Raw genomic sequence first — 11,344 nt, forward strand, 5'->3', positions numbered from 1 at the left:
CTCCGCGGCTGAGCGAATGACCTCCGGCACAGTGGCGGTCGCGGCGTTTCACGGGGAGCCATGGAAGCGACCGGCGCACCGTCGCCGGCCGCCACTGCGGCTGTGCGGCCACCGCAGAGCCCCTCGCCCCCTCTCCCCCGCCCCCATCACCAGGATGCCTCGGAGCGGCCGCCCCTCGCATTGCCTCTGGTGAGTTCATGGTTGGCTACCGCTTGGTTTTCTCCTCTGCGCCCTGACTCCTTACACCCGTGGGTTTCAGGTTTCGACTGGGGAGGGCGCCGCTGGTGCCTGATGCCGCTGCTGGTCGACGGGCGCCGTGCCGCCATCGTCCGCGCCTTGGGTATTTCAGGCGAGGGCACATCGGAAGCGATGCCGGAGGCGGAGCTGCTGGGCGCCAACTGAACTGTAAGTGCCTGCCACTGCCAAACTGGTACGAATTCAGTCCGTTGGCTGGCCGGACCATCAGAGTGCTGTCCCGTACCAGCGCAATTCCTCGCCTGATTTTAGTGCCGATGCACAATGTGTGGATGGGCGTCGCGGCATGTCAGGGGGGCTGGGATTTCTGACGGATTAAAAATCTGAGAGGGCCTGGCAAGAATTCGGATAGAGAGTGAAGTGTCGGGCACAGTGGGCGGCAGGCACAGGATGAAAGATTTCATTTGCACTTGGGTTGGGCTGGGGAGCACGCCAGCATGTGCTTGCTGAGTAGGTGCGCATTCATGCTTCTCTTCACCTTGACTTTCACCTTTAAGTTTTCCTCTGAAATATGTTGGGACTTTTGTGGTCTGCAATGACATGACCAGGATAAATCTGAAAACTTCTCCATCAAAGCTTATTGTATAATGTTGTTCGAAGTCGGCCAACAGAACCGTGATCTGCATCTATTATCTGAGACTCCACCCTCCCACCACAAAAAAGAAAAGAAAAAAGGTTGTCTTCGAAGGGGAGTTTATTCAACTCTCGAAGAACATATTGTATTTGACATCACCACTTTGTCCTAAGAAAGCACCACACCTAACTGCACAAACATAATATTCTGGAATCTGGAGCACGAGGTTTTTTTTGCACGAATTTGCGCGAGAGTCATCTTATTCTCTGCAAAATTCATGTGAAGTTCGTCCACTCTATATAGGTCCTAAATGAAGTTTGTTCAAATTCGGCTAATATAATCGTGATTTTTGTATCAATTATTACTCCACCTGCCCACCAGAAAAAAAAGCAAAGGGTTAGTCTTCGCAGTGGACCTTATCCTACAGAAAGGACCAAACCTAACTATTTATTCGAATCAGTTCAGAAGATCTTGAAATCATTGGTTTTGATGCACTTTTCTGTTTCTGCCCAAACATATTCTGGAATCTGGAACACGAGGTTTTGTTGTGGAATTTCTGCGGGCGTCAAATTATTCTCAGCAAAGTTGATGTGAAGTTTCTGCACTCTATTTAGGCCCTAAATGTTGGAAATGTAGGCCGAAAACACACGCAAAGCTACTTACCTTTGAGAACAAAGCTAATATTCTACTGCTTTTCACCTAGCATCTTCTGCTACAGGTCTGGTAACTTTACCATTAAAGAATATCTAATCATGATCACCTCTTTGCTGCTACAGCCTCCATCAACTTTGGCTAGCTTTCATTGCTTTATTTTCTATTATCTTGTTAGCGCATTCATTTTATAAAACTGAGCATATTTTTCATGTCTTGTGCTATTTCCTTTGAGGAACGCACTTCATTTACCTCTCTTTGATATGCCTCTAGCTTTCACAGAGAGCTGATTTTTATTTGATAACTCTGGTGGCCAGATATCTCTGGGAATGGCAACTTTTTTGCTATCTGCAGGTCCGCATCCTTCCTTTATAAAGGGAACTATCCTGTAATATTAGTAAATGTAACCAAGTTCCACTTCCATTGCCAGACAGAAATTATATGCTATGCAATGGGAATGCTGAATGAAATTGCTCGCAGCTGTTTTTTTTACATAATTTATATGTTTTCTTTAATGCAACACAAATGCATGCTGTAGCTTTTAGCTACAACCAAAGTGATACTGAGCTGATACGTGTGGAAGTACGCAACTGACACTTGTGGCAATGGAGATTTACTTTTAGAATCTTGAGGAGGATACATGGTGGATCACCCGAAGCAACTTTAACAGGTTGAGAAGACTCAAGAGGATACCATGAGGGAGACCACTGTGTCATCTCTTGTGTTACCTCACCGGAGTGCTTTAGAACCGATCAGTTTTAGACCTAAGTATTGTAAAACTTAAATTGTGCTATGTGTTTGCTGATGCTCCGTTATTCATTTCTAAGAACAGATAACTCTGTATATGTTAATTTGATACATCCTTTGCATGAACGATACTTGGAAAACTGACTGGTGCCCTAGTCCACACTCCAATGGCAAGAAGTGCATGATACAATATTTCAAGAATATTAACAAAATTCATGGATGTAAATGTAATACATAAAAATGCTAAAGTTTGATGTCAAATTCATCCTGATATCAAGGACCAGAAAAGGCAGTCATTCTTACACTCTTCATTTCCGCCAAGACTGTCAACTTGTGTTTCTTGTATCTTGAATATTTGATGTCAGGAACGAATATGATACTGATCCTCTGGAATTTTGAAACATTGTATCGTGATACTTTATGGGACTTTCACAACAACGACGTGATCCCCACTGGACAAAAAATGCTTATTCCTTACATTTTCGTGGGGCTGATTGGTGTTTTACTTTTGGCACAAAACTTGTATTTGTCATTGTTAAAGAATTAAAAGAGAATGATTTTTCAAGTGCTTACGTTTGGGATCTCTCAGGCAATGTGCTTTATATACTTGGCCTGGCGCCTTTCAAGAGCAGACCCATGTGGCTTAAATACTAAGCGGTTCCTTTTTCAGCTGCTTTGATTTAAATAATGCAGTTGAACGACAAATAGTGAAATTCTTCTTATTGCAGAAAACATATGTTATATTATTTTGGCACTCATGATTTGATATGATCCCACCAGATGTAGAATAGGCAAATTTAGTGGAACGGTGATGTTTTATGTATTAGCTAGGGCTAGCTGCAACAAGGTAGCAGAAAGCTTTATGGTTGGCACATTTGTTGGGTGCAACAAACTTTTGTTATCATCAGACTGGAGACATCACATAGTGGGTAGTGTCATTATTTTTTTAAAGATGAGGTTCTGGCCACATATACAGTCTTCTGCCATCATTCTGCTTAGTGCAGGTACATAATGATTTGAATGATGCACTAGTTCGTAATTATGCTTCTTATTATTCAAACTTTTACAATTTACTCATGTTGGGAAATATTTTTTATTCTGAAAGTTTTGTATATGTGCTCTAACATGGTGGGAAGTGTAAGCTTTTTTATTCTATCTAACAGTAATCAGGTATTCTTTTCCTCGTTAAATTCTCACTTATGTTGTTGTTGTATGCTGCGACTGTGGGCCTTTGTCTGTTTTACTCTCTACATCATGGCATGACATCTAATCAACACAAAATTTTGTGCGTGATATATGTTCCATCGCATCTTAAAACGAGTGTAAACCGCATTGTATGCTGGGTATGTTGAAACAGCAAGCTAGTAGGGGTCAAGGTTAACTTTATGTATCTTGGATACTCATCTACAGTTTTGGTTAGTGATTACTTCACTCATGTGTGTTAATTGTTGTCAGTACTCTATTTGACATGATGCTATTAAGGAGCGCCTATGCCATGATTGGGGATTAAAGCCAGGTCTAACAGCTGCGAACTCCATGTTCCCACCACCCCAACTGACAAGGGTACCATACTGGCAGTAACTAATATATGTTGACTAAATATTAATTATTTTCGAAAATCTAGTCATTATATAAGTCTGATTTATAATTTACTGTACTGGTTTACTCACATTTTTTGTTAGGTTATAGTTTCCCTCTAGAACATTGCTTGGCTGTTGAGTATTTATACATTTGCACTCCCGTAATGTATGATTGTATATAGTTTCTAGCTAGCCAGTTTTCTTACCTCTGTTATCTTCGAATTCAGGGATATATACTACGACAGTGTGACAAAAGTTGAATATTTTTATTGCATCATGACATCACACAAATTTTGCGCGTGCAATCAAGAAAGAAGAAAGTACTAGCCTACCTTTAAAGATATTTGGATTGTATAATCCAAGGAGACTGCACAGAAACATGTGTTTTCAAAAGTCTTGGTCCTATAAACATCCTAGTTACTAACATGTGTTCAGAAGACGGAACAACTTCACTTGTTCCCTGCTTTTTTGCATGGCTGCTGCATGCATTTGTGATGGGCGTCTTTCCTTCCTTAATCTCTGGGACATGTATCCCTAGATCCTCAGGCTCTTGTGCATATCTGTTATTGAGAAATCAAACATACATTGTACAGATCCGCTTTGCCGCCCTTGCAACTCCAGTCAGTGCTTTTCTTGCATTTTTTCCTCCCTTCTTTTTGGGAGATGGACATCTAGTCAGTTATCACAAGAAAGTGCTCTGCTAATGCCAACTTCATGCACCACCCTTGTCTTTAAAAGGCAAGGTAATGAACACGGTCTAGTCCAATAGCACTACTAGTTTGTGATGGACACCAGTACTCCTTCAAAGTCTGGGACGAGCTTCCTCAAAACTTGCTTCAATGGAGTTAACGCCCTCTCAGGTTTCTTCCATTCTTTCTCTGTTTTTGCTCAAGCATGAGATTGGAGAAATCATGCTATATCTGTTTACTTACTCTGCTGCCTCATATGTCCTCTTTAACCTAGCTAACTTGCAGTATTAACTTTCTATTTTGCAGGGGTTGGGATATTATCGATTCCTTATGCATTGTCTCAAGGAGGATGGCTGAGCGTACTTATGTTCACAACTATAGCAGTTATCTGCTTCTACACTGGGATTCTCCTACAGAGATGCATAGATTCAAGCTCACTTGTTAAGACCTATCCTGATATAGGTGAACTGGCTTTTGGCCGGAAAGGAAGAATCATAGTAGCAATATTCATGTACCTGGAGCTGTACCTTGTGGCAATCGATTTCATGATACTGGAAGGTGATAACTTGGAGAAATTATTTCCAAGTGTCGACTTCCATGTTGCTGGACTCAAGATTGGAGGCAAGCAAGGGTTTGTTCTGATTTTCAGTCTGTTGGTTTTGCCAACGACATGGTTTCGGAGCTTAAGTGCGCTTGCGTACGTCTCTGTTGGAGGAATCATGGCCTCCGTTATTCTCATCGCTGCTGTTATCTGGGTAGGAGCATTTGATGGTGTTGGCTTCCACGAGAGAGGCGTGCTTGTCCACTGGGCTGGTATTCCAACTGCCATGAGCTTATACTCATTCTGTTTCAGCGGTCATGCTGTTTTCCCCATGATATACACTGGAATGAGCAACAGAAAAATGTTCCCAACAGTAAGTAAAGCAGAAACCCTTTCTCCGATCTTTTGTGTTCTCTGACCAATAAGCAAATATTACTGCTGTGTGGCACGCTAGTACTTGTTTGTTGGAAACCACAACTGATCCTAGCCTGCCCCAACTATTATGGTTAAATCTTGCTTTACATGCTCCAAGTCAATGCAAAATAGTATAACCTTTTTGACTGATAGGATAAAATACATGTAGCAGCACTCCAATTCTGGAAACTGGAATCCTGTCAAAACTTTCCCGTTACATAAAGCTGCAGTACTAAGGAATCACGTTTGTGCTTAACCCCTCTTCTCCCTTTTCCCAATTTCAGGTTCTGCTCCTCTGCTTCATCATCTGCACTCTCAGCTACGGACTGATGGGCGTCGTCGGGTACCTGATGTACGGCGAGTCACTGAAGTCCCAGGTGACGCTGAACCTACCGTCGAGGAACCTGAGCTCCAGCATCGCCATCTACACCACGCTGATCAACCCGTTCACCAAGTTCGCGCTGCTGGTCACCCCGATAGCGGAGGCGATCGAGGACACCCTCCACGTCGGCAAGAACAAGGCCGTCAGCGTCTCCATCAGGACCTCGCTGGTCGTCAGCACGACCATCGTGGCGCTCGTCGTGCCCTACTTCGCCTACGCGGTCGCGCTCACCGGCTCGTTCCTGAGCGGCACCGCCACGATGCTGCTGCCGTGCATCTGCTACCTGAAGATCAGGTCCAGGACCTGCAGGAAGGTCGGGTTCGAGCAGGTGGTGTGCGTGGGCATCATCGTCGTCGGGGTAGGGCTTGTGGTCGTGGGCACCTCCAGCTCACTGAAGCAGATCATCCAGAGCTTGTGAAATGCTTGATGAGCATGGATGTGGATGAACAACCATATGCAGTGGAGCCTGTTCTAGTACGGCGCAATCATGCTTGTACTCTGTAGTCTGTACCTATGTCCTGGCAAGATGTACTGTAGATAGGAATTTAGCTTACATAAGAATGGATAGGAATAATCCCTAAGATGTCGTAGTATTAAGACTTACTTCAGAAGAAACTGCTTGTACCTATCATGTTATAAACATTATTCAAATGTATGTATAGCCTGATGTCTAGCTAGTGGTTGCTACTTGCTAATGATGATGATCAGCAGAGTCTCAGCCTTTTGTTGCAGAAGCAAAATCTGCTGTTCCAGCATCCTTTTTATGTTGAATAACTGCGAATTCTTTGCACCTCAAAGCACTCAGACCGCGACGAAAAGGATATCGGTGCGCATTCAGGTATGTCGACACGCGCGCGCGCGCGCGCACACACTGAAGTTGAAATGAGCCGGTGCTCGTGGCTTTCCTGAAGTTATCTGGTCTGCCCATATGTTGATGTTACTGCCTATCGATACATGACATACCCAAAGAAGTATACGATATTAACGAGGATCAGAGTTACAATCTGCTGGCAGTGTAAGGTATGCGATAGCGTCGGGAGCTTCTTGAAACCACAGGTCGGTGCAAAGCTCCGTTCTAGCCATGTCAGCTAATAAATCTGCGATTCTATTTTTGACTAAGCACAAGTTTCCTGACTAACTTCTCGTCTTCTCCCTATCTCCCTCCGTGTGTTGCTGCGGGAACGGTAGATACACATTAATATAGATACACCAAAACTGTTTTTCTCAGTTTTACATGTGTTTGGCTGGTGCTGTCTTATCAAAATTTTGACCCAAGTATTTGGAGTGGATGACTGAATACTCTTTCATCATCGACACAAGAAAACCTGTGCGACCATTAGTCCATGTTGCTCTGTCTTTTTTGGTCCTGCTAGTGTTCATTATAGTTAAATGAGGGAAAAGTATATTTTTCGTCCCTCGATTATTTCAAAAGTATGCAAATGGTCCCTCAATTTTAAAACCAGCAAAACTTAGTCCCTTAACTTTTTAAACCGGATAAGTTTAGTCCCTCGTGCAACTTTGGGTGGTTTTCTGCCGATCTTTGAGCGGTTTTTGACTCGGATTGGCAAAGTGTGGGCCCCACCACCTCTACCCATTTTTTAAATTTTAATTCCTGTTATTTATCCCTCTGACTTACCTATGGACCCCACTGTAATGAGCATCTTCAACCTCAAACAGCACACGGTTCGTGTGTCGGCACCCTGGATGCCGGTGCTCTGAAGCTCGCCGATGACCAAGCCTGGCTCCGGAGGCGGCACGCGGCAGCATGCACTCCCTCGCCCGCTCCAGCCGGCTGCCGCCACGGCTCTATTTCTTGCTTGAGCTCTTGCGCTCAACGCTCCTTGTGGCTGAACGCGCGCACGGCCGTCGGAGGAACTTGCACGCGACGCGCTCCACCAGGAGTTGATGGGCTGCTGCGCATTGAGTAGCTCTAGGATTTGTGCTTGTGTGTGTGTGCTACCGTTCGCGCTGAGTGTGCGTGCTCCGTGCTGGGTTGACGTTGCTGCTCTTGTCTGTGTGCGTGATTTGCGTGATGCGCTCCGTGTGAGAGGGCGACGATGTGGTCGCCCGTGATTGCTGGGCGTTGTGATGACGGGACTCATGAACTCGCGGGTGGCGGCAGCGAACGTGCACGACGGTGCGGGCCGACGGGATGGCTGTAGGCCGGGTTCCTGACGCAGAGAAGGTGCAGGATGCCAAGGCATGGCGAGGTCAGCAGGGTTGGGACTGAGTTTTGCGTGCAGCCAGCAGGCGCAGACGCACGCGACAGCTTGGCCTCGGCATACATGCGAGCTCGTACAACAGCAAGGCCAGGGCGGAGCTGTGCGTGCGGCCAGCGGGCCGGACACATGCGGCGGCAGCCTTCACGTCAACCCCGTGGGCGGCGCGCTGCGGGAAGCGCCGGAGTGGCCTTACGGAGGTCTCCAAGGACTAGAGCCACCTCGCCGGAGGCCTCCATGCCCACGCCCTTCTCCTGCTGCTGGACGCGCATCAACTGCTTGATGAAATGCCTAGCCAAGTTCGAATGATAAGCAACGAGAAGATCCACCTGGGATCGCCACATGGACGTAGACCCGGTCAAAACCACACAAAGCAGCACAGAGGGACTAAAATTATCTGGTTTGAAAAATTGAGAGACTAAAATTACACTTCTTCTTCGATACAACCCCTAAACACAACAACGGCTGAGATCGCTCCGTACCCCTTCATTAAAAAGGTAGGATCGTCTCAGCACATAAAAGCCGCCGCCCGCGCGACGGGCTGTACCCACCCGCGCGACGGGGCTGTACCCGCGCGACAGGGGCTCTACGCCGACTACCCCGTACACGCGTCCGTCCGCGTACGTACGACGTCGACCGAAGAAAAAACGACGTGACGTGTCAAGCGACGTACTCGTGGCGACGTGGCGTCGACTGTATGAAAAAAAAAGACGACGTGACGTGTGGGGACGACGACGCAACGTGTGTGGACGGGCGGTTGTGTGCCGTCTAAGCGTCGGTCAAAAGGCGGTTCCCGACGCGGCGGCCGGCCCGATGCGCCAATAATGCCGGCGTTACGCCGGGGCGTCGGTCACCTACCGGATGGCCTCCCCCACGCACCGACGCCTGCCTTTATAACACCGCCCCCGTTGCCCGTCTGCCTTCCCCACTCCACTCGACGCGTCTCGACCCGCTCACCCCACCCACCGACGCGCTTCCACCGCCGACGAGCTCCCATTCCCGGCGGCCTCCATGGCGTCCGACGGCGACGGCGGCGGCAGCTCGTGGCCGACGAGCCTCAGCACGCCGGAGACGGACGAGCTCATCCGTCTCGGGCTGATGGTGCCGCCAGGCTGCCGTCTGCCTCGCGTGTTCCACATCACCGCCGATGGGTACCCGACGAGGGGGCCCGGCGCGACGACGGCCGAGCTCCGCCAGCATGAGGGCGGCCGGTGGAACATCGTCGGCCGCACGAGGTTTTGGAAGGGCAAGGACTTCTGGATCGTCGTCGCGCAGGCTCGTCGGGAGATGCGGACCGGCGGCTCGTCGTCGGGCCCGGACGGCTCGTCGTCTGTCGCGCGTGGCTCGTCGTCCGCCCCGCGCCGGTCCCGCCGTCCCCCTCCGGCGGCCGCACCCTCTCCGAGCTCGTCCCGCCGTCCAGTTCCCGCCATCGCCCGGCCCGCCTCCCCTCCCGTCGTCGAGATCCCGCCGGAGCAGTTCGCACTGCGCGAGGACGGCGACCCCGACGACTGCCCCGGCTACCTCATCGCACTGCGGGCGTCGCAGGCAGAAGCAGAGGCCGCGGCGGCGGCCGCGGAGGCGAGAAAGGCCGCCGAGCTGCAGGCCGCACTCGAGTGGCGGCGGCTATGGCAGCGGCAGCAGAGGCCGCCGAGGTGCAGGCCGCACTCGACGCGGCGGCGGCCATCGAAGCGGCGCAGCCGCAGATTGCTCAGGAGCAGGGCGACAACGGCTACTGGGAGGACGGCGGCAAGAGCAGTGACGACGGCGACGGTGACGACGACGGTGACGTCGGTGCGGGGGAGATCGTGGACCTCGCCGACTCCGGCGACGACGAATAGATTAGGATTAATTAGTTATGTTTAATTAAGTTTAATTAAGTCATGTTTAATTAAGTTTTTATGTTGTAATGTTTAATGGCAACATATCCTACGCATCCGGGGGGCTTGTGTATCCTATGAATCCGCCTGTCCTCAACCCTCCGATTCAAATTCCACGCGTGCCCTTAAAAGCATGACTAATTTGCACTTACAAGCCCGCTGAGGCACGCAAGTCGTCGTATCTTTGCAGTAACGCCCAAAAATTTCTTAATCTCAAATCGATCGATTCTTCATGTTAATGTCATATGCGACGAGCACACACGACAGCGGGCTGGGCATCGATGACGGCATCACAAAACACAACGCGGCGGCGGTCGACCACTAGATGACCATACAACACGGCGACCACTAGACGACAGGCATACAATCACGGCGGCCAGCGGCCCGGCGGAACGCCACACAACGCGGCGGCCGGCGGCCTGGCGGACGGCCACACAACGCGGCGGCCAGCGGACGGCCACATAACACGGCAGCCGGCAGCCAACAACTTCAAAAGGACTCGTGACATGCATGCAGGAATAAAAAAACATAGGAATAAAAAAAACTATAAACATGTTCGTGTTATTGCCCACAGGAATAAAATGATGTAAGAAAACAACTTTTATTTTGTTGTTTTTGACGTTTCAAAAATGTTCATACGCTGTAAAAAAAAGTGTGTGATATTTAAAAAAATTAAACATTCTAAAAAATATTTGTGTAATTAAAAAAACTACGCAGGTAATAGAAATATAAAATTATATTTACCTTCATCTAGATGTAAAAATATAAAATTATATTTACCTTCATCTGAACTATATTTACCTTCATCTAGATGTAAAAATATAAAATTATTTGAATTCAAACACAATTTCTGTCTATTTGTCAAAAAAAAGCGTGCATTCATTCTGCACTATATTTTTAAGTTCAAATTATTCGAATTTAAACAAAATTTTAGTTGATTTGTCTAAAACCATTATGTACATTCATTCTGCACTATATTCCTTGTATGTAGATTTTTGAAATTTAATACTATGCGAATTCAAAGAAAAGTTTAGTGATTTGTTCGAAAAGTTTAGTGATTCGTCATGTGCGGGCAGTGTTTTAGGGGTTTTCGGTGGGAAAAAACGTAGAGAATCCGTACAGCGTCGGAACGCGACAAATTTTGGCGTGCGTGACCTGCATGGTCACTGTGGCCCGTGGAAAAAATGATCGACTTTGGCGGATGCGACGGAGAGACGTACGACCGATGGTCCCCTCCGCCCATACCGAAACCACCGGGTTGCACAGCAAGTGCCGTTGCGGTTTGCCGGAATGCACCCAAGTTTTGGCAGCGCATGTGGGGACCCGCCCGGGGACCACACGCCAGGGATGAACGAAATCGGAGTACGAACGCACGTTGCGTCACGTGCGGGCAGTGTTTTAGGGGTTTTCGGTGG

General features: G+C 48.1%; 1 protein-coding gene across 1 annotated transcript; it reads left to right on the forward strand.

The window, feature by feature from the left end:
- Positions 1 to 22: 22 nt before the first annotated feature.
- Positions 23 to 6,551, forward strand: LOC119338368 (amino acid transporter AVT1I-like). The gene is made up of 4 exons (XM_037610681.1): positions 23 to 189; positions 260 to 4,667; positions 4,803 to 5,410; positions 5,736 to 6,551. Exons 2-4 carry the CDS (start codon positions 4,592 to 4,594, stop codon positions 6,249 to 6,251), a joined length of 1,200 nt encoding a protein of 399 aa, XP_037466578.1. The 5' UTR covers positions 23 to 189; positions 260 to 4,591; the 3' UTR covers positions 6,252 to 6,551.
- The last annotated feature ends 4,793 nt before the right edge of the window (positions 6,552 to 11,344 follow it).

This window comes from Triticum dicoccoides, chromosome 7B (assembly GCF_002162155.2).
Source record: "Triticum dicoccoides isolate Atlit2015 ecotype Zavitan chromosome 7B, WEW_v2.0, whole genome shotgun sequence".
Classification (NCBI taxonomy): domain Eukaryota; kingdom Viridiplantae; phylum Streptophyta; class Magnoliopsida; order Poales; family Poaceae; genus Triticum; species Triticum dicoccoides.

Bases quoted from the DNA above. Each gene is read 5' to 3' on its own strand.
- LOC119338368 (XM_037610681.1), top strand. From the start codon at position 4,592: ATGGACACCAGTACTCCTTCAAAGTCTGGGACGAGCTTCCTCAAAACT. The intron at 4,668-4,802 runs GTTTCTTCCATT...TCTATTTTGCAG, and splicing joins TGGAGTTAACGCCCTCTCAG to GGGTTGGGATATTATCGATT. The intron at 5,411-5,735 runs GTAAGTAAAGCA...TCCCAATTTCAG, and splicing joins ACAGAAAAATGTTCCCAACA to GTTCTGCTCCTCTGCTTCAT.